Consider the following 23,184-nt stretch of genomic DNA (forward strand, 5'->3'; position numbering starts at 1 on the left):
CTACACCGCTGGAGACTCCTTCAGGAGGAGTAGACGGCTGGCTAACGTTAGTTAGAACTAACTGGCTGGTAAGAACTGGCTAACTCCTGCTCTCCTCCCGGTGAAGTAGTCTCCTAGCGGCGAGGAGTGAGGCAGAGGGACCGTGACCCAGCGCTGTCCGCTGTTGGGCTCATTTTATGTAGCATGGTGGAATTAGCAAGCTAAGCTAGCTAAGTAGCCAGCCGTCCGACCAGCGGGCTGGTGGCCAACGGCAGCGCTGTAAAGATAAATTGAGGGCGTATAAATCTTTGGATGTCTATAGTTAACTATCCTTCAGTAAAGTCAGTCAAAAAGAGAGTCGTACAATATCGACAAAGCGTTTCAGAGATGGAGAGAAAGGGTTGCTAATAGTTTAACCTCCTGCTAACAGCAGCCAATGGCTCACGGCTGCTGTTAGCAGAAAACTAAATATTAACAACATTTACTCTCCATCTCTGAAACGTTTCTCAGATATCTGGATTCTGGCAGCCAACAACACAACAAGATGACATTTTAGATGTGTAACTTTAGTCTACTGCTAGTGTTAGCCTCCAGTCTTTCCTTTGTTTAGCCTCCAGCTAACACCGTGACGTCATCATGACGTCCACACTAAAACGGTCTATAAGAACTATATTCTTACCTGTGCTCAGAAATCCCAGCGCTGCAGTTCTGTAGCTGGCCGTTACCACGACAATATTACCCACAGCAGCGAGGGTGGAGCCATCCAAGAGTCCCGGGTTCTGATTGGCTGAAGGATTGAAGAAGAAACCCAGGACTGGAGCACGCCCCCTCTGACACACACAGACCCACACACGTTATTGGTCAGCTGAGGTCACTGGTGACCTAATCATTATTATTAATTAACAACATTAATTCCCCTTTAAAAGTTGCCTTTAATCTAAATTAAAATGTTTTTAATTTAGACATTTTTAATTTGTATGCATTTTTTTTATTTGATGTGAATATTAAGTGTTTATGCTGCCTGACAGGTGGAAGAAATACTCAAAAGTATTATAATCAAAATATAAAGTAAAGGTACTCATTATGCAGAATAATCTATACTATATACTATATACTATGTTCATCACTTTAATGTTGCAGCTGGTAAAGGTGGAGCTTATTTTAATGACTTTATATACTGATGGTAGTTTAATCTATAACAATACATCAGCATTAATTAGTTGATTATATTTTGTTTTATTAATCTGAATCTGTAAAGTAACTAAAGCTGTCATAAATGTAGTGCAGTAAAAAGTACAATATTTACTCTGAGCTGAGTAGAGTAGTAGTATAAAGTAGCAGAAAATGAAAATACTCAAGTAAATGTCAAGTATCTCAAAGTTGTACTTGATTAAATGTACTTCTACTTTCCACCACTAGTGTCTGTTTTTGTGTTTGTGCTGTAGACGTCAGTTTGAATCCTGTGTCACTGTGTTTTTATAAACCAATAATAACTAGAGCCGAAACTATTAGTTGATTAATTGATTAGTGGATCAACAGGCAGATTTTCTTTTGATATGTGATGGTAAACTGAATATCTGTTTATCTAGACGTCACGTTGGACTTTACACAAACTGTCACAAGCAACATTTGGCTGCCTAAACCATTAAACAAGTAAATAATTGACAGGTTGATCACTAATGAAAATAATCCCCCATAATAACGACAGAACATATTTGAATAAATGAAAGAAGTGAGTTGTCTCACCAAAGCAGCAGGAGTGAAGATGTTGAGGTAGAGACAGTCTTCACTGGAGGCTGCAGACTCTTCATCACCTGGCTGGATACAACTGGGACTGAAGGACAGACAGACAGCTTGTTTACTGCAGTGTTTTAGTTGTTTAGGAAGTAGGGCTGTCAATCGATTAAAAAATATTTAATCGCGATTAATTGCATGACTGTCTATGATTAATCACGATTAATTGCAAATCAATCACACATTATTTATCTGTTCAAAATTTGTCAAGTATTTAATACTCTTATCAACATGGGAGTGGGCAAATATGCTGCTTTATGTAAATGTATGTGTATATTTATTATGGCAATTATGTTTTTATATTTAACGTGGCAAACTGCAGCCCAACAGGCAACAACAGCTGTCAGTGTGTCAGTGTGCTGACTTGACTATGACTTGCCCCAAACTGCATGTGATTATCATAAAGTGGGCATGTCTGTAAAGGGGAGACTCGTGGGTACCCATAGAACCCATTTTCATTCACATATCTGGAGGTCAGAGGTCAAGGGACCCCTTTGAAAATGGCCATCACAGTTTTTCCTCGCCAAAACTTTGTGTAAGTTTGGAGCGTTATTTAACCTCCTTCATGACGAGCTACGACAAGTAAGTAAGTAAGTATGACATGGTTGGTACCAACAAATTCATTAGGTTTTCTAGTCTCATATGATGCCAGTATATTCACTCTAGCTTTAAAACTGAGCCGCTACAACCTAAAAATCACAAGTTGTGTTAATGCATTAAAGAAATTAGTGGCGTTGAAATGAATTAGCATTAACACGTAATTATCACATTAACTTTGACATCCCTAATGTATACACAGAATATCAACACTGATGCACTTTCGTGACACAGCGTCACGCAAATTACTCATTTGAGTGGAAAAATATACTCAACCGGCATAAATTTGCATCTTTTCGCGTCTTTGCATGAAAAATTAGCTTTGTGTTTGGTGTGAACACCATAAGAAGAAAGATGTTGTTGTAATGAACACAGCAGCCTCTGGGGGGCGCTGACAGCACTGATACATTGGTCAACTGTCAGACACACAGACAGGTAGACGACACAGACAGGTAGTTACCGTGGTTTGGTGGCGTCCCAGGTTCCCGTCCAATCAGCGGGCTGAGCTGCTCCAAAGCGGAGCGAACCTATTGGTGGACGGGCGTACGGGATTCCCAGGAACTGAACGACCGTCTTCCTGTCCGAGCCCAGGGCTGTTTCCACGGCAATGCCTTGCAGGGTCCCATGACCCGGGATGGAGACGGACGTAACCGACGGCAACCGCTCTGAAGAGAAAAAACAGGCAGGTGACTCTGCTGCGATTGGCTGTTCTGCTCTGTGATCGGCTGTCCTCTGCTGTGATTTGCTTTTCTGCTCTGTGATCGGCTGTCATCCGCTGTGAATGGCTCACCTGTCCTCAGGTACACCTGGGGGGCGGGCTCTCTGATGACCATCCTGCATGAGGGGGCAGGGCTGGAAGAGGTGGGGGCGGAGCTTAATCCACAGGCTGTGGTGTCTGGGTAGAGGACGCAGCGAGTGGCGGACCCCGCCTCGCTAAGTGACACGGCGACACAAGACTCCGCCTCCTGACAGGCTGAAACAGGAAGTACGGATGAGGTCATCTGAAGAAGGTAAACTACATCACAAAGGGCTGTATTTGTTGTTAGCAGTGGTTACCATGGAGACACCAATCTCTGGTCTCGTCCCGGTTGGTGGCGATGTCACGGCTCACGTGGATGACATCATACGTAGAGACAGACGGGTCGACGAGGACTGATGAGTCAGAGAGGAGACGCCACTGGTCCAGAGACACTGAGACACAAATACTACAAGTATTAATTATTACGCTCAGACTTGCAGTAACAGTAGTAGTTTATTAGTAGTAGTGGGAGCAGTATTGTTACTAGTAGTAGCAGAAACCACAATCAGGAACAGTAGCAGTACTAGTAGTCTTAGGAGTAGCAGTAGTCGTAGCAGATGTAGTAGTAATGATGGTAAACACAGTAGCAGTACTTGTGGTAGTTTATTAGTAGTACGTGTAGAAGTAGTAGTGCTTGTAGTAGCAATATTTGTAGTATTTTAAGATAGTAGTAGTTGTAGTGATATTAAATAAGTAGTAATGGAAACAGTAGTAGTGTCACTTGTAGTAGTAGTAGTTGCAGCAGCAGCAGTATTGACTGTAGTAGTAGTGGTAGTAGTAGTAGTAGTAATAGTGTCTTACCGTTGTTTTTGGTTGCTGGCAGGCTGAACGGAGGACAGAGAGCCGGAGAGGAACTCCACTGATTCACTGGAAACAACAACACCTCACATTACACACTATTACTGAGTGTGTGTGTGTATTTATATGTGTGTGTAGAGTGTGTACTTGTATATTCAGTACCAGGTTTCTGGTACCAGCCGAAGGGGTCCGGTGTGGTCTTCACTACAGACGGGCTGCAGTCCTGAGTCCTCCAGGTTGTCATGTCATCCTCACCGCAGGTCTGAACCCCGAGACTGATCAGAGACAGACACACCACGCCTGGACCACCTGCAGCACACACACACACACACACACACACACACACACACACACACACACACACACACACAGTAACAAACACAGTAACACACACAGTAACACACACACACACATTAATATCACATCGTGTCACAACAACCAACAGTCATGAACACAGAAAATGTGACATACTGACAGTAGAAAACAAATAATATGTTCTGTGTTCACCTCTTTTTCAACCAAACCTCACCTAAAAAACACAGATTTTAACCAGTCGATCTGTTTAAACAGATTATTGTTCCCATTCTTAGTTCCTCCGTTTGTTTTTAACAATATTCAACATTAGTATAAATTTATATCTTGTTTGTTATGAAAAATAAAGCAAAATTACAGTTAATCTTTTGTTGTAATGTTTGTTATTAGGGCTGTCAAAGTTAACGTGATAACGCGTTAGCGTAAATTCGTTTTAACGCCACTTATTTCTTTAACGTAACTTGTGATTTTTAGGTTGTAGCAGGCTCAGTTTTAAAGCTAGAGTGAAGATACTGGTATCATATAAACTAGGAAACCTAATGAATCCATTGGTCATACTAGCTTGTCATGCAGGAGGTTAAATAACGCTCCAGACTTACGCTACATTTTGGTGAAAAATACTGTCATGGCCTACGTTTCTATATGATCTGTTTTCATATTTAACTTGGGTTTTCTACACCAACAAAACAACGATCAGGAAACAAACAGAACAGTTACTCCAAATGTTGAAACCACTAGTTACCATGGTTACCTTGCGCTTTGGTGTCCCGCACGAAGCCAATGCCGCGACAACAAGGATCCTCATCACAGCGCCGCTCACACTCCATGAATCTGAACACACACACACACACAGTCTGGTGACATCCTGCTGTAGGATGCTGTCAGATGAAAACTCTGTATCTCCAATATACAACGGTGGAAAGTAGTAAGTACATTTGATCAAGTACTACCCTTAAGTCGAATTTTGTGGTACTTCAGTATTTTAATTTTATGCAACTTTATACTTCAGTAAAAAGTACAATCTTTGCCTCTGACAACTTCAGTTTTATATTTACTTGTAAAGGTAAAAATAGTACTTTTACTTGTTATGGAGTAGTTTTACATAGTTGTATTGGTACTTTTACTTGAGTAAAGGGTGTGAATACTTCTTCCACCAACGACAAAACATCAACATTTAGTCTGTAACAGCTTTTCTTATTTAACTGAAATAACTGAATACTGAAATTTGAAAGCAGCGTTGTTTGGGCCGTTGTTCTGAGGTTTTGTTGTTGTAAAGAGGTCAAAGTGGGGTCCATGGCACTCTGTCAGGAGGTCCGCAAAATGATTTGCTATAAATTGTGCTGTATCATTAAAAAAAACATATCTACATCGTCCTTCGAAAACTGACTCCCCTTTAAGGGGTCCCTGGCCCAAAAAAGTTTGAGAACCCCTGATATATATTATATAACTGGATTAAATGTGAAAATGTGAGTGTGTGTGTGTGTTTGTGTTACCCCTCAGACAGCGGTGTGTTTTCTCTCAGACTGACTCGGCTGCGAACAGAGTAAGAAACCATCTTCTGGAAGGAAACTCTCTCATAGAAACTCTTCACCGGTCCGGACAGATTCACTGAAAACACACACAGTAAGAGGTAAACCTTTAGAAAACCTCCTCTTAAAGGTCCTGTTAGAAGGATAATAACCTCAACATGTTTTTGACTGATCTTATCTGGATCTCTTTGTGCTCCCGGTCTCTCTCTCTCTTTATGGTCTTAAAAGCTCAACTGACCTAAACAACAGCAGCAGCACCAGTAGAGAAAGTCACAGACAGTGGTGTTTACCCTTCTTGCTGTAGGTGTTGTTGGGCGGTCTGTCCAGCAGGGGGCGGCAGGGTCGTCTCAGAGGTTTGTCGTACGCTCCACAAACTCTGCTGTCCGAATACAACGAGCAGCTGAAGAAACCCGCCGAGTTGGCGTCTCTGAGGTCGGCGACGGCGCACTGCTGCTCTACATCACAGCCTGAAACACAAACACATAATATCTGTTTATTTTCATCACTGTAAGAAAACACACTAAGGCTACTGGAACACAAACTGGTCCACAAGTTCTCCATTGTTTATTGGAGTATGTGACGTACGTGTGAGACACCAGAGCAGTGCCTGTTGGGAGTTGAAGTTCTTATTGTTGAGCAAGAAGGAGAGCGTGGGGAGTTTTCTCTGAGGATCCACGAGGACGTCGTCCGCTGTCAGAGACTCAAACTTCATCTGTACGGACACTGGACACACAAATACACATATTCAATATCTGTATCAACTTTATTAGAGATGCAACCAGGGGTGGAATGTAACTAAGTACATTTACTCAAGTACTGTACTTAATTTAAGGTACTTCTCATGCTTTTTACTCCGCTACATCTCAGAGGCAAATATTTTACTTTTTACTGCACTACAATTATTTGACAGCTTTAATTACTTTACAAATTAATATTTTTGCATGAAAAACATGTGAAAATGTAAAAAGGTTCAGAGGTGATACGAACCGTCCAGAGGAGGACTGAGTTCTGCTGCTGCACAGGAAGAAGAACCAGAACCACCAGCTGCTGACTCAGCATCTGACAGACAAACAGCAACACCAGTGAGAAACAACAATCATGCTAATGTCAAAGTACGGCTGAGCCTCAGGCCTAATGCTAACATTATTATACTAATGTCGGGGCCAGCATCTCTATAAAAGGCCATAAACATGTCCAGGTACCGGTGTTCAGGTAGACGGCCTGGAAGCTGATGATGGAGGCCTGGTAATCCTTCTTGTTCTTACTGTCAGCCGGCAGAGACGAATCAGCTGGACAAAAAATCACAAAACAAACAAAATATCAGAAACATGAAACAGAAGTTTGTTCCTCGCTGACTGTTCAGACCAAACGCAAAGTGGATTTTTCGTGTGGCACGATTACATGTAAAGTCAATGCAACGCAAATACGTGTGTGACTGTGTCGCAGGAGCCTATCAGCGTTGACATTCTCCTGATGATGCTGATGTTATAACCACTATTGCTGCCTATTAGCTGTTGTGGAAGTCCCAGATACGCCGGAAACGTCGTCGTACCTGGGAGTTCCACAACAGGTACAAGACAGCAATAGCTGCAGCAGTGGTTATTTCGGTCATGGTTGATGGCGGAAATAAACGTTATGTGGTATCTATGAAGGTAGCCCCTCTTCCTTTCCGAAATACTCCACAAAGCCCTCCAGCGGGGCAAAAAATGTGCTTGCTGTTTGGTCTGAGTTGTATTTTTGTGTTTACAGTAATTTAGTTTCTTACTGATGGTGAACTTCTGTCCTCCGAAGTCGAACACGAAGCTCCTCTGCTGCTCGTTGTAGGCTTGCCCCGCCCCACAGATACGATTTGCTGTTCCCTGTCCAATCACATCCCAGTCCTGGTCCCCGCACATCAAGACTGACGGCGCTCTCAGCCAACCACAGAGCAGAGAGCCTGAGGTAGAGGAGGGACAGAGGAGGGTGTGAGCTTATTCATTCATTCATCCATTCATTCATCCATTCATCCAGGTGTCTCCATGGTACTGTACCTCCGTTCAGGATGTTCTGGTTGAGGATGAATCCATCGCAGCAGGCATCGCGGCTACAGCCGTCCTGACAGAAACGATGAGCGTCAGAGAGAGAGGTCCGTCTGGAGGAGAACACCTGAGTCCTGAACACACCTGAGACCGCCTTCCTCATCCTCATCCTCTCAAAACTCTGCTGCTGTCGCGAGGAAAACTCAGCACCTGAAACACACACACACACACACACACACACACACACACACACACACACACACACACACACACACACACACACACACACACACACACACACACACACACACACCGGAACAGTTACAGTCATGTGTTTGAGTGTGTGTGTTATTTTGTTGATGTCAGTCATCTGGTTGCCATGGTTACAGTACCTTTCTTCCTGATGACCAGTAGATCTGAAGCCCCAGCCCTCACTCTCACAGAGCAGCTCAGCCGATCAAAGAGCTCGGCCTGAGGATTACCCAGAAACCCACTGGTCTGAAAGAATAAATAATAAAAATGTTGATCATCAGTATCAACATTTATGACTATGAGTCACTGCAGAAGACGATTAATGATAATTATAATTAATTATATTGATGTTAACATTAAAATGGCACCTTATTAATCATTCATGACGCACAGCATATAAATTAAGACTTATAATAGATTGTAATAAATGTCACAATTATTAACTGAATACTGTAGTGAAAGGTGAGAAGCTGCTGGTTCCTGAAGTATTCAAAAATATCCTAAATGTTCCTCAAGATAAAAACAAATAATAATTAAGTCAGACTATATGTTTATGTTCTGACCATCTGAATTATTTCATTTACAAATAATTATATCATTTAGTTCATATAATTAATATGTCAAAGCGCAGCTGACCCACGGGGTAAAGCTAACGTTATCATGCTAATGTCAAAGTGCAGCTGATTTCTTTTTTTTCTTCTTCTTTTTTTCTGGCCCTCTGGTGGACGGCTCTAAATACTACATTACCCATGAACCTCAGCTGCTGTTGCTATGGTGAAGAAAACAGTCGGAGGTGCATTGTTGCCGTGGTTACTGGATTTATCCCAAACTGGTCCAGAATCAGTGTTTTTAATCAGGTTTCTACAAACTGTAATCTTTAACTTCAGATCACAACAGAATGTGAAGCTCTGTGATTGGATGACTGAGTGAAATGCACCCTGGGAGTCGTGGTTGATTTCTCTCCTTCAGTTATTGTCAGTTAATTTACAAGGAAAGCTTTCGTTGTCACCATCATCTGTGTGTGTGTGTGTGTGTGTGTGTGTGTGTGTATGTGTGTCTGTACCTGCTGGGAGGTGTTGCAGTGTGTGTTCAGAGTGTGTGTGCTGTACAGTTCACACTGAGTCTGTCTGTTGAACAGCGCCACATGGTGACAGGATAACTCCACTGCACACGCTGAGAGAGAGAAACAACACACAGTTAACACCCACACAAACACCCACAAATACAGACTATAAAGCATTGGCGTTTTCAGTCCAAAATGGCGGCAGCGCTTCTGCAGCGCGATCTAGCTGCTGTTGTCAAAAAAGCAGCAGAGTTTCATCTCTTTGCTTCGATATTGTTTGGTGTGAGTGTGTGTGCGTGCGTCACCTTGGACACAGGATGTGAGGTCAGTGGTCATTGTTTGCAGGACTTCAGTGTCTTCAGCTCCGACAATCAAATCTGATCCGGGAACAGCCTGAAACCTGCTGAGAACTGCAACACACACACACACACACACACACACACATTACAAAGTGCTTCACAATGAACACACGAATAAATCTAATCTGCTCTCTGATTGGCTGCTGAGACGTCACCTGAGCACTCGTCATCAGTCAGAGGCTTGTCACTGTTGGTCCACTCAAGCTCCACCCCCTCACTGTTGAAACACCTCCACCTGCCGGACAGGAAGTCAGGCTGCGCTGACAGGAAGTCACCTCGCTCTGAACACCGCAGGCCCCGCCTCTGACACTCTGTCACACCTGACACAAACACACACACTCATTTCACACCTGTAGTTCACTTCATCTGCTCTGGTTCATATTCACACCGACGACTCACATTGATTGACAGATGATGCACCGGTCGGTGAGGAGCCTCTGGGACACCTGTTGCAGAAGTCCCGCCCCTCTTCGTCCTGATAGGTTCCCTGAGGACACAGAAGACACGCCCCCTCCCTGGAGAAACTCCCAGCGGGACAAACGACTGTGAAAAACAGAGATGGAGACAAACAATCACAGACCAGATATCACCGTCAGCTGAATAATGAATTAAACATCGACACCGACTTACCGCAGCCGACACCGTCACTGTCCAGGTGATAACCGCGGGAACAGCCGAAGCTCGGCGTTGTCATGGAAACCAGTTTGGGTTCTGATGTAAGCATGGATTGGATTTTACCCAGAAGTCCCTGAACGCCCTCCAGAAGTCTGGACTCACTCAGATACAGACCTGATATAAAAAAAATGACATCAACATGAGAATCCAGAACAAAGAAACAAATGCTTATTTCAAATTCCAAACTTGTGCAGTGATATATTTAATTACACAACACTTCGTTAAAATCGGATCACCTGTATTTGACAGAATAAACTTTTCCTGCTTTCAGTTGGAGGCTTCCAAACTTCGTGACCCGTGACCCCTTAAAATGAAGTGTACTTGACGCCTCATCACAGGTAGCACATATGATTGAGTTGTGATCAGTTTAACCACTGCGTGATTTCACCTTCTCAGATTGTTTTATTTGAATAAAGTAAAATTATAATAGTAATTCACAACAAAAAAAGAAAAAAGAAATAGGTGACAATTTTTTTTGTGACCCCTCAGATTTATCATGTGACCCTTTAATGTGGCCCTGAGCCTCAAGTTGGGAACCACTGCTCTGCCACCTGCATTCTATCTGTGAATAATGTACCTGTAAAACTCTCATAATGTCTTCTGTTCTAGCAGTTTTGTACTGAATAAAACTTAAATCAGTGTTGTTGTTTTTTTAATGGAGTCTGGTGGACAATTTCTCCCTCAGTGCCAGAGCGACAGGTTAAAGTGCTGTTTGTCTGAACTCACTGATGTCGTGGAGGTCGGGGAGGTCAGAGGTCGGGAGGTCAGAAAGGTCGGTGGTCCATCTGACGGTCAACTTCAGCATGTCGTCGCCATCACACTGCAGCCGCACTGACGAGTCGTCACACAGCGACACAGAGCGACCTGACATGGGAAGCTACACACACAAATAAAAACCACACGTTACTTCTGGGAACATTTCATTCACTTTGACCGTTTAATCCTGAACCAGTTCAGTTTTTGGGGCTGAAAACCGGTTTTATCCCAGATTACAGCTGCTTAATTCAGCCAAAATGTTGAAAATAACTATATATACCATAATGTATAAACACTAGGGGTGGGTAAAAAAATTGACTCACCTATGTATTGCAATTTTGATTTTTTACGATGCTGAAATTGATTTTTTAATGCCAGAATCAATACATTTGCTTAATTTGAGTCTATGTGGAGGTAGGAGGAAGTTACTGCTTTTATTGTTGTAGTCTGAGTAACATGACATCATAACCGTTCTGTATCCGTCAACCAAAACAAACCGCAGCAAGCCGAAACGATAAAGTAGAAAACGTTGGAGGGTCCGCGTGGATACAACCTGCACCCTCACATGTTAAATCCAAAGTGGTAAACACTACACATCCAGTAAAGGATGGAAACACTTTGGGTTTCACACATTGCAGGAAAAGCAGAGCTAGACATCACGGCTAAAGCTGCATGCTAACTCTGTCATGGACAGGAAACGTTATTGTATCGCGGTAACGTGGTGTCAAACCGGCCGTCTCTCTCATCTCCGTGGTCAAATGGGCCGACGCTACAACTGCAGAGCACCCATATACTGACATTTATGTTAAATTCATTCAAACAGCCCCGATGGAGCCGACCATGGATGTATAAAGAGAACGGAGCTGACGGGAGAGCTAGAGACCACCTTGGAGAAGTTAGAGGAAGTATACACGTGTGACTATGTCCGGTTTCAAAATAAGGTGTTGACAAAGGGAACTGTATATACAAAATACATATATGGAAATAAGATTGATTGGATTATATTCACCAGAAGTATAAAACATTACATGTGCCCTATAAATTAAAAAGAAAATACCACTAATTTGTGAGGGAAATGTCTTTATTCTCTGATTTTGGGTTGCTGGAAAAAATTTAATAAATAATTCCTGACAATGACGGATATATTTGACTTCAGGACATCTCTGACTACATACATGCTGAAAATCAAACATTTTTACTGGATTAATTTAGAGATTTTCCAAAGTAAAAGTCCCTAGAAGTGTAGGATCCAACCCATGGTCTAAAGTTAACAAAAATCACAATAAATCGCAATACATATCAAATCAGCACCCAAGTATCGTGATAGTATTGAATCAGGAGATAGGTGAATCGTCCCAGCCCTACTAAACACAGTGTAGAACAACAGCCAGGTGTAGTGAAGGTAAGGTCAGTGCTCACCTGGGCAGAGCAGAGCCCCCTGCTGGTCATCGTGGTGAACAACAGCGACTGTAAGCTGCTGAGCTGAGAGCAGGACGACGACAACGACCAGATCTGAGAGGTCAACACGGACTGTAGAGGCTGAGACACTACACACGCACAGTACAAGAAATGGTCAGTTTGACATAATATATTCCTTCGTGGTGTTAGATATTGTTGGCCAGTTATGGGCCAACCACTGCTATTCACAGTTTTCACGTGACGTCACGCTGTGTGATTAATTTGCGATTCAATATTTTAATCGATTGACAATAAATAACAAATATAAAGATTAAAACATTTTGAAAAACATGTGAAAAAATGCCACAAGTGCAAATATGCAGGGTTCAGGGCAGTCCAAATCCTGCATTAAGCAATTATATTTTCTATCAACAATATTTTTTATATTGACTCTAATGGTGACAAAAATTGGATTGATGCATCTTTAATGTTACAGTTTTAAAGGACCATAACAGTGTTTTATTTATATTTTGGCACAATAACTACTAATTACTCATTAGTCATTTCAATTTTAAAGAAATTAACTAAATCAATTTAAAAACTAACTGATGATTTATAAACTGATCAGTATGAGTGTAGTTAGTGGGCTGGTCTGGTCCGTTAAAGATTGGCGCTCTTACTCTGACAGGCTCCACTCAGCGGCTTGTTGTCTCCGTTCCATCGACGACTCTCAGTCTCACACAGGAAGCTGCCGTCAGGAAGTGAGTTCTGGTAACCACGGTGACAGACGAGGTCACAGCTCTGCCGACCGTTGGCTGCCGGGCGGCACACCAGTGCACCATAGGTAACGGCGGAGTCGGGACAGAGAGGACCTGGAGAGGGGAACGACAACCAATCAGCAGCGTCCGCTGAGCTGCAGTTCCTCTAACGTCCACTAGAGAGGACAGATTTTTCAAAATAAACCTGAGATACGGAGGCTTAAAAATGGGCTGTTTGAACCTACGGTCACATGACGGTGTCCGCCCCGTCTGTCGAGGCGTTCGTGTCCCGCCAACTTCCTGCCCGTCTTCAGAGACACACCAACAGGAAGTGATGTCACACTGCAGTGGGATGAAGGAGCCGTCGGGGCGACACTGGAAACCCTGCAGCTCACACCAGCTGGGACCTGAACGTACCACACACACAGTTTACCAGTTTACAGTGTGGCAGTGAACACCTCACTGACAGTTGTGTGTGTGTGTGTGTGTGTGTGTGTGTGTACATGTCAGCTGTCCGGCGGGGCTCGGTGTCGCCATCTGTATCGTCTCTCCAGTCCGAGGGTTCACACACCAGCCGGCAGCGCCACCTGTCTGCAGCACCGAGAAACCACCGTCCTGAAACACACAACACACACACACACAATTTATACTGCAAAAATAAACACAAAAGGTAGTTTCAAAGTGCTTTATATACATTAAAACTTTAAAAGGAAATTAAACAACATTGACCTCGTCACACTCTGGGCTGTACGGTGAAGTGGTGGTGAGGTCAGATCCTTTCATCCAACCAGAGAGCAGCGTGTGAGCCTGAGCTCTCTGACAGCGAGTCAGACCTGCAGGAGAACAAACACAAACAGAACAAACACTCCCATGTGATATACAACTATAGTTTCATCAGTAATTTCCTAAAACAGCTGGTCACTGTAGTTTTTAGCCGGGTTTCCACCAAGAAGAACACACCAAGCCAACAGTTGGCGTTTTGAGGTTTGAGGAAAATCCTACTCATTGTGCCTTTAACCAGAGAGATGTTCTGTGTTTTGGACCTGAACATGGAAGAACTGATCCAGGAACAGGTTGCCTGGCTGTGTGGAGAATCAGGTGTTTTATTTACATATCTGCTAATATTTGAATCCTGTGTACATGTAGTGTAATTCAAGTAATGTGTGTGTGTGTGTGTGTGTGTGTGTGTGTGAGTGTGATCTCACATTTGGGCAGGTGGATGGAGCGGCTGGTCAGAGAGTCAGGGATGTACTCTCCATCTTCATCAACACACCAACACTGACCTGAACACACACAGAGTGATGAAGATGTTAGGTTACAGACAAAATAACTAACCTTCACGTGTATTTAAAGTGTGTGTTCATGTGTGTGTGTGAGACCTGTGCTGTGGTAACACTGTGTGTGTAGCCAGTGTCCGTCAGCGTCACACTGTGGAGTGAACAGCTGGTATGAACGACGCTGAGGAGGCAGGAACATCTGGACAGCTGAAAACAACGACATCATCACTGTCAGAGTGACATCAGCAAACAGGAAACACTAGTGAGCACCTCTGATCACCTCTCGGACTCGAATTCCACACTAACATGCTATTTAGTGCGCTAAAACAGTATGTGAGATATTTTAGTATGTCCGAAACCTTAGCGTGAAACCAAAAGTACATGAATTACATTACGGTATGAATTACAGTATGCAACGCTGGACACTACGACGGTATAAATATCCCACAATACAATACGGTAGTGACGACAACGTTCATAACAGACGTTGACTTACAGTCAATAACGCTTCAATTTAAATGTAAGTTAACTGCTGCTTCACCACGTCAGCAAACTCCATCTGCTGTTATTACACTACATGCAGAATTTACTCTGGGATCAAAGTATCTTTGATTTAATACAAACTGTGACTCACTGGAGAAAGCAGCCAATCGCAGAGCAGCTTTGGAGCGGCTCAGCAGCCTATCAGAGATCTGCAGCTCCTCCTCTGATTGGCTGACCTGGAGCTCCTCCGGGGTCAGACGCAGACCTTCGGCCAATAGGAATCCGTATCCCAGAGGCAGGTAGGAGGAGTTAGAGAGAGCGATGACGCTCTTCACTTCCTGTCGGAACGCCGTGACCTCATCCAACGCCTGAGAGCACCGACCTGCAGGTTAGCATCAAACTCTGGTTAGTGTCGCTAACAGGTTAGCATTCAGCTCTAATTAATGAGCTTGCATGGAAATCACATGGTTCACTATTTTATTATATTTATTCTTTATTATACTTTTTATATTTTTTAGCTCAAAATGCCATCAAATGTAGACATTCAATGCCTGACATCTGCAGGTGAAAACAGGTACTGTCCTAATTATCATAATGCTTTCTTCATTATAAAACTAATTATTATTATTATTATTATTATTATTATGGTATAATTTCACTTACACAAACAAATCTTCCAATAAACAAAGAAAACTTTGAAGGAAATTAAATATTATTTTACCAGAATCTCACCTAAACCTAAAGGTTGTGATCATCATCTTTCTTTTTTAGATAGAGATATTTAGAGATTTTAGATATAATAACACATAAACAAGACATTTCTACTCCTGTACTCTTTTTATATTGTCACAAGATGGTTCATTTATATATTATAACATCTTTAACAGACTCTAAAACATTAGTGATGACGATAGAAAAGTGTCATCAAAGACCAGCCAATAGGAGACGACCACAAGGAGCGTCACCACGCTGGTTTTGATTAGTCGACGTATTCAGCAGTAACAAGAGAACAGAGAGGGAATAATCCCATAAATGTGTAAAATAAAGAAACTTCTCAGAGACTCTGCATGCAGCAGTCAGTGTATTTTCCTTAAAAATATCTTGATATCTCACAGAGGTGAGTGTTGGTTTAATTAGTTTTATCTGACCTGCAGAGGACCGAAGCTTCTGTGTTGTTCCCTTTGGACCTGAAACATAACAGAAAAAAACACTTTGTGACTGAAAGATATGATTTCTATATTATTCTGGTTTTACTCAGGAACCCTTTAAAGACGCATTCACACAAAGTTTTCGCACGGAGAGATTACATACAAAGTCAATGCAAAGAGGAGAATAAACGCGTATTTACTGGACTTGAAATATTACAACTCAAAATTCACGTGACGCTGTGTGGTGAAAGCCTCTCAGCATTGAGATTGTCCTCCTGTCGTCACTGACGTCCTGACGTTGTTGAATCAGAAATGGAGGAAATAAATCTTGTATGTGTCTGGTCACCCAGAGCTACGATAGTACATCCTATCTGTACAGAGACCGGACCAAACTCTGTAGAAACCACAGACTGTCTATGGTAGAAACAACAACGTCGCTGCTGTATTTATGCCTAGATGACTTTATCTTGAGTGTTGATGGAGCAGCTGCATAACCTGGCACTGATCCATCCAAACTCCACTCAGAAAACAAGCATTTTAAAAGTTGTTTCCTTGTCATCTTGGCACCGGACCTGACAAAGCCTGAATTCAGACTTTTTACAAATCAACATCAATGTGTCATTATTTCAGCATCATTTTGATCTGTTTATTGATATTAAATCACAGCACAATCTGTTTATTTTGGGTTCATACCGCAGTAGTTACGTGTGGTTGCTAGATACAGTCAGTGCAATGGTACTGTATGTGAATACAGCTCGCCGCCTGATGATATTATGAACCTAGACACGACGGTGTTTGGTTTTCTGACATATCTGGGACTTCCACAACATGTACAAAGCAGCAACAGTGGTTATTTCTTCCATGGTTGATGGAGGAAATGGAGGAAAGAAAAGTCGTTGGTACCTATGGAGACAAGCTCCTCCTCCTCTCCGGCGCGTCTAAAGCGAATGAACACAAATGATACTTGCGGTCCAATTCTCGTGAGTAATAAGGTGTGAACACAGCTTAAGAACAGATAAGTCATCAGGATGTTGTGGCTGTAAGGAACACTGCAGGCTCTAAGGAGACTCAATTTAAACTGGTAGTCATATAATAACACGTAAAATCTTGTGATCAGTGTGATATCTTACAGGTGACGGCGCCTCCTATTGACCCAGAAGTCATCTTTTTCCCCTCAGCGTCCACACAGAAGCAGCGTGATCCGACACACTGCAGCGGCAGGAAGTCTCCGTCCTCCGAGCACGCTGGGACGTGGATCTCAGCGCCTGCAGCCATGTTTCCTTTCACTTTCAGCGCCATCGTTCGCTCTCTTTCACAGCGGGACAGACATCGAGGTCGACCGCCGGCGGTACGCGACCCCGTGACCTCCTGACCCTGAGTGTCGACACACCAGCACTCTCCACCCCGACACTGAACGTCCTGGAAACCACCGCTGGACGTGCAGCTGGGGACAAAGATGGCCGCTGCATCCTCGTCCCCGTCTCCGGAGCAGGAACGCAGAAGAGGATTCAGAACCTGGAAAACAGGGAGAGTTTAATGAGGTTCAGGTTCAGCCACGATGAGAAGCAGCTCTTATCAAACTAAATGTGTCAGTGACATGATTGACCTCTGACCCATCCTGTTCATCTGTCCAGTATGATGTGTGATCAGGTGTTTGATCAGGTGTTTGATCAGGTGTGTGATCAGGTGTGTGATCAGGTGTGTGATCAGGTGTTTGATCAGGTGTGTGATCAGGTGTGTGATCAGGTGTGTGATCAGGTGTTTGATCAGGTGTTTGATCAGGTGTGTGATCAGGTATGTGATCAGGTATGTGATCAGGTATGTGATCAGGTGTTTGATCAGGTGTTTGATCAGGTGTGTGATCAGGTATGTGATCAGGTGATGAGGATGAGTTGTGTCTGACCTGCTCCAGTGAGGAAGAGTGTGAGCTGCTGCTGCTCCTCAGTGTGTGTTGGAGGGTAGAGAGGAAGGCCGGGTCCTCCAGAGCTCTGCTGACAGACTGGACCAGGTCCCGGTTCTTCTGGATACTGACGCTTTGAGAGGTGAGCCGGTCCAGACCGAGAGCTCCTCGAGATCCCACCGCTCCGCTGAAGTTAAAGGAGGCGGCGTTCTTCAGGAACTTCCCTCCGAATACGTTCTCCTGCAAACGGCGAGGGGAGGAGCGGGCCAGAGCCTGCAGAGCCCCGCCCACCGAGGGGAAGAGACCGTGGACGACTTCGACCAGGCGGGACAAGAAGGAGGTCGGGTCCGCCTCCACCGGCAGGAGTTCCCTGAGAGGCCGGAGGAGGGAGAGACAGGAGGCTCTGACAGAGGAGGCCTGGAGAGGAGGAGCAACAGGACCGGAGAAAAGCCGGGACAGAGCCAGACGACGCTGAGAGGGACAGTCAGCAAGACCTGGACCTGGAGGAGGAGGAGGAGGAGTAGGAAGAAGAGGAGGAGGAGGAGGAGGAGGAGGAGGAAGACAGGAAAAATAAAATTATATGTGTCTAATAATTGTTATTAGCAGCTGTCGTGGATGTTTTGTTAATGTTGCTTCGCCATGAACTGTTTGGGTCCCCAGACCTCCAGGATACTCACTGCAGACCAGGGAGTCTCCGTGCTGTCGCGTCTCAGGAAGCTCTCTCCCTGTGGGGTCCACACACCAGCACTGCCCCCCCGGCTGACACTGCCTGGGGGTGAAGGATCCTCCGGTCTCACAGGAAGGGACGCCAACGCTGGACGCCTCCATCGCTGCCCGCCGCTCCTCCTCGCAGGGAGAGGGACCTGACAGAGAGAGAGAGGGGTCGAATATCTGTTTGAACCAGTCTAAACCAGTGTTTACTGGTCCAGATGTTACCTCTGAAGTTTACTAAAAAGGACAGTCTAACACTCCAAGGTAGTTTAAACCAGTTTACCTCTGCCAAAATGACTTTAAACCAGTGTTTATGTGGACATGACGATTTAAATAAGTTTAAATAAGCCTATAAATTTAATTTGGGGAATCCAACTGTGTACACCTGTGTGGACGCAGCAGCATCTTAAACCAGTTTCAGTTTACTCCACTTCCTATCTACGTTCACAAGCTTAGAAAACCAGTCCAGTCCTGTCCATTGCAACCACCTTAAATGGTACTAAAAGACTGGCTCTGTTTGAAACCAGTTTGAATCAGTTGAAGTGAATGTAGCTTACATCTGAAGTGTCCGGTGAGGGTGAGGCGGACTCCCAGCATCCTCCTCTGCAGGACTCTGTAGATGTTGGTCTGAGAGAAGGAGCGGCCGGACCGGAGACCGGAGAACGCCGAGTCGTACACCTCCGACAGGAGGAGCTCCACACCTGGACAGGAAGTTCACACCTTCATCATCATCACCAAACATCATCATCATCATCATCAGTGTGTGTGTGTGTGTGTGTGTGTGTGTGTGTGTGTGTGTGTGTGTGTGTACCTGTGTTCTCCAGCTCTCTGCCTCGGCTGTCTGAACAGAAGCAGAAGGACGAAACCGTCGGAAAAAACTTCCTGAAACTACTGAACGTCTCAAAGGCTTCTGGGAACCTGAAACAACACACACACACACACACACACACACACACACACACAGATGTACACCATGAAATATATTGAAATACACAGATATACACTCTATTTTAACCCTTAAAACTCTGCCGGCCTGCCGGCGGACCCTGACGCTATCGAATAACTGTCATGTCCATTTTCAAAGGGGTCCCTTGACCTCTGACCTCCAGATATGTGAATGAAAATGGGTTCTATGTGTACCCACGAGTCTCCCCTTTACAGACATGCCCACTTTATGATAATCACATGCAGTTTTTTGAATGCAGTATAACAGACAGACAGGTGCGCTACCTGTTGAAGGTGTGCAGCAGGTCCAGCTCTGCTCTGTCGGTCATGTTGATGAATTTACACTGAACGGGCAGGAAGCCGCCGTCTTCAGCACACTGAGGAGGAGACTGAGACCCGGAGCCGTGCAGGAGACGCCTCGACCTCACCTCGCAGCCGCCAGGGCCTGCGTGTCAAAGGTCAACAGGTAGGCATTTAAATACAAAACCCTTCAACACCATTCAGTTAACTTGCATTTTCTTGTTGGAGTATCAGAAGTATCAGTAGTAGTAGTAGTAGTATTATCATTGTTATCAGTAGTATAAGTAGTGTTTATACGTACAGCGCTGAGGCGTCCCGGTCTGTCTGGTCCCGTAGAGCTCCATGCCGTCCTGATCCACACACCAACACTGCCCCCTGCTGGACTCACACTGAACTGACTCAAAGAGTCCTGAAGGAGAACACTGCAGCACCGACTGCAGCTGGCAGGGAGACGCACCTGCAGACAGACAGACAGGCAGAGAGAGACAGACAGTTAGATCAGATTGTCTTTCCTTCAGTTCAACATTGAAGGACCAATATGTAATATATTTACTGTATTAAGAAATAAACTGGCACGCAAACACAACCTTCTGCAGTCAGTAGGTTGCAGGTCATATATACAGTATATATATATATATATGACCTGTAACATCCCTGATCATTAAACATGTGTTAAAGTGTTTTTGTGGTTCTCACAGTGAGGAGCAGAGCTGTTGGTTCGAGTCCCGACGACCTCCTGACCTTCAGCATCAACACACCAACACTCATGACTCCGCCCACTGCACTGCACGGGCCTACACACACGCACACACGCACACACACACACTCACTGCTTAAACATGCTGATACAATGACATTCCTTAACATAGATATAGAAAAAGAAGCAGGAAATATTAGGCTACAGATATTTACCTGAACCTGCCATTGTGTGTGCAGTGGGGGACGTCACCTTGTTGCTTGGCAACAGCCACGCCCCTTAGCAACTCACATTGGCTCAGGGTCTCTGACTCCAGCTGATACTCTGGACAACAACAGGAAACAATAACAATAAACAATTATAAATGATTTCGGGCAGTCAATCGATTAAAATAGTTAATCGTGATTAATCTCACATTTTTTATCATACATTAGATATACTGACATTTGTGTTAAATGCATTAAAACGGCCCCGATGGAGCTGACCATGGATGTATAAAGAGAACGGAGCTGACGGGAGAGCTAGAGACGACCATGAAGAAGTTAGAGGAAGTAGACTAGTGGGATCACGTCCAGTTTTCAAAATAAGGTGTTAACAAAGGCAACTGTATATACAAAATACATATACATAAATAAGATTGATTATATTATATTCAACAGAAGTATAAAACATTTCATATCATTTATAAATTTAAAATAAAATACTACTTATTTGTGAGGGAAATGTCTTTATTCTTTGATTTTTGGGTTGCTGGAAAAAATTTAATAAATAATGCCTGACGATGACTGATATATTTGACTTCAGGACATCTCTGACTACATACATGCTGAAAAAAAAACATTTTTACTGGATTCATTTAGAAATTTTCCATATTAAAAGTCCCTAGAAGTGTATGATTCAACTTTTTCCCATGGTCTAGTGTTAAAAAAGTTAACAAAAAACACAATAAATCGTAATATCGACTCACAATACTTAAAAATCCCAACACATATGGAATCGGCACCCAAGTGTCGTGATAGTATCAAATCAAGAGATAGGTTTATCATCCCAGCCCTAATAGGCACCAATGGGGTCGGAGCTGAGAGCCACAGACAGGAAGTCAGACAGTATTGAGAGACGGACTAACATGATGTTGGTGTGAAAAATATGAAATAACGCCAGACTTACACGTTAAATAAGGTGCAGAGAACACATAGAAAAAGATAAAGAGAAAACTGTGCAGCTGTGACATTAACAACAGTCAGACTGGTCCAGGTGTGCTTACCTGAAGCTTTGCCCTGCAGCAGCTCGGGGCAGCAGACCAGGATGCAGGCGATGAGGAGAAGCCAGGCCATCGTATCTGTGGTGACAGACGGACCATCGCTGCCTCTTTATAAACCTGCAGACCTGCTGAGTCACCGTGAGGAGGACCGACACACCTTCATACCTCCTCCCTCCTCTTCTCCGTCCTCGTCTGTCCGTCTCGGTGGAACCAGGAGTCCTCGACCGCCACTCAGGAGGCGGCCAGCGGGCCGTGAAGCCCTCTGATTGGAAGAAAGGATCTCTGAAACACAGGTGAATGGTGGTCAGTGCTCAGCGTGACGTCTGTTGTTCTTATTCTAGCACACTGAAGCGGTCTCACCTGAGGGCCAGGTGTCCTCACTGACCGTAACCTACATTAACCCCCTTAGACCCACAATAGACCCGTTTTAGTCTTTTTAAGGGGGGGTTCAGGGGGTCTTTAGGGGGAGATAGCAGATCAACAGTAGATGTCACATAGAAGTGGTGTACATCATCTGAAAGCTGGGAACCTGAAGATTAATTTGAGATGCAGCTCAGCACTATGTGTCAAGTTGTTCTAGTCATAAATTTAAAATAATTGTTAATTGTGAAAGTGTATAAGGGCTAAGAACATTATGATAGAAGTATATGATGTTGCAGCAATTTTTGGGTTGGTACCATTTGTTACACGGATTTAGTGATTCATTTAACCATGTTTTACCACTGGAGAACTGATAAAAATGATCAATAATCCCTCCAAAATACCACATTAAGACACCAAGACCTTGAGGAACACCATAGAAAAAGCCATGCTGTGATTTGGTGTCAAAAACTTTTTGAGATTTCTGCTAGAATTGCATTTTTCGGCGATTGGATGGCGAGCACTTCTGTTGTGTAAACTGCTCAGAAACCCCCTTATTGTCAATCTAGCTAGGAAAGCCATCCATCCTATGAATGCTCTAGGTATCTAGTTTGTGGCTGTAAAGTTTCATGAGGCTGTGATTATCCTAGAGGTCACCACAGGTCATTTTATACAGTTTGGTCAAGTTTAAAAAAAATGGTCTCACTACAATGAAATGGCTACTATGGGGAGTAAAATCATCACACATGAATACAGTTGGGCTCATTGGATCCACAAGAGTCTCAGCTTTAAAGTGATACCAAATTTATGTAACTCAAGACTGTTTAGGGACCCCATTATGTAGGGCTGGGCGATATGACCTAAAAATAATATTGTGATATTTTTAGGCAATATCGCGACACACAACATATATTGCGATATTTTCAAATATCCTCTAAGCACTTCATAAATGCTCAATTTAATACTTTGATGCATACAATCACACCAATATGATGATTCTTCTAGTCCCTGCAGC

At 43.7% G+C, this 23,184-nt stretch overlaps 1 protein-coding gene across 1 annotated transcript in view; it reads right to left on the bottom strand.

The window, feature by feature from the left end:
• tg (thyroglobulin) overlaps positions 1-23,184 on the bottom strand; it is a 46,379-nt gene that overhangs the window by 4,265 nt on the left and 18,930 nt on the right. Inside the window, exons 2-42 of the mRNA XM_074654418.1 lie at positions 21,813-22,091; positions 20,764-20,872; positions 20,548-20,645; positions 20,153-20,308; positions 19,837-19,996; positions 19,418-19,524; positions 19,164-19,307; positions 18,573-18,758; positions 17,899-18,395; positions 17,126-17,510; positions 15,996-16,034; positions 14,999-15,229; positions 14,467-14,571; positions 14,293-14,370; positions 13,817-13,920; positions 13,591-13,702; positions 13,333-13,494; positions 13,010-13,201; positions 12,351-12,478; positions 10,902-11,052; positions 10,131-10,289; positions 9,900-10,043; positions 9,656-9,820; positions 9,447-9,551; positions 9,142-9,251; positions 8,219-8,324; positions 7,839-8,036; positions 7,574-7,744; positions 7,011-7,097; positions 6,796-6,867; positions 6,394-6,531; positions 6,099-6,275; positions 5,773-5,887; positions 5,031-5,110; positions 4,130-4,276; positions 3,971-4,036; positions 3,427-3,561; positions 3,161-3,343; positions 2,831-3,035; positions 1,726-1,813; positions 659-809 (exon numbers count right to left, since the gene is read on the bottom strand). Coding sequence (XP_074510519.1) covers positions 659-809; positions 1,726-1,813; positions 2,831-3,035; positions 3,161-3,343; positions 3,427-3,561; positions 3,971-4,036; positions 4,130-4,276; positions 5,031-5,110; positions 5,773-5,887; positions 6,099-6,275; positions 6,394-6,531; positions 6,796-6,867; positions 7,011-7,097; positions 7,574-7,744; positions 7,839-8,036; positions 8,219-8,324; positions 9,142-9,251; positions 9,447-9,551; positions 9,656-9,820; positions 9,900-10,043; positions 10,131-10,289; positions 10,902-11,052; positions 12,351-12,478; positions 13,010-13,201; positions 13,333-13,494; positions 13,591-13,702; positions 13,817-13,920; positions 14,293-14,370; positions 14,467-14,571; positions 14,999-15,229; positions 15,996-16,034; positions 17,126-17,510; positions 17,899-18,395; positions 18,573-18,758; positions 19,164-19,307; positions 19,418-19,524; positions 19,837-19,996; positions 20,153-20,308; positions 20,548-20,645; positions 20,764-20,872; positions 21,813-21,882 — 6,016 coding nt within the window. The 5' untranslated portion in view covers positions 21,883-22,091. The remainder of the gene's footprint in view (positions 1-658; positions 810-1,725; positions 1,814-2,830; positions 3,036-3,160; positions 3,344-3,426; positions 3,562-3,970; positions 4,037-4,129; positions 4,277-5,030; positions 5,111-5,772; positions 5,888-6,098; positions 6,276-6,393; positions 6,532-6,795; positions 6,868-7,010; positions 7,098-7,573; positions 7,745-7,838; positions 8,037-8,218; positions 8,325-9,141; positions 9,252-9,446; positions 9,552-9,655; positions 9,821-9,899; positions 10,044-10,130; positions 10,290-10,901; positions 11,053-12,350; positions 12,479-13,009; positions 13,202-13,332; positions 13,495-13,590; positions 13,703-13,816; positions 13,921-14,292; positions 14,371-14,466; positions 14,572-14,998; positions 15,230-15,995; positions 16,035-17,125; positions 17,511-17,898; positions 18,396-18,572; positions 18,759-19,163; positions 19,308-19,417; positions 19,525-19,836; positions 19,997-20,152; positions 20,309-20,547; positions 20,646-20,763; positions 20,873-21,812; positions 22,092-23,184) is intronic.

This window comes from Sebastes fasciatus, chromosome 12, assembly GCF_043250625.1.
Source record: "Sebastes fasciatus isolate fSebFas1 chromosome 12, fSebFas1.pri, whole genome shotgun sequence".
In the NCBI taxonomy this organism is placed as follows: Eukaryota; Metazoa; Chordata; class Actinopteri; order Perciformes; family Sebastidae; genus Sebastes; species Sebastes fasciatus.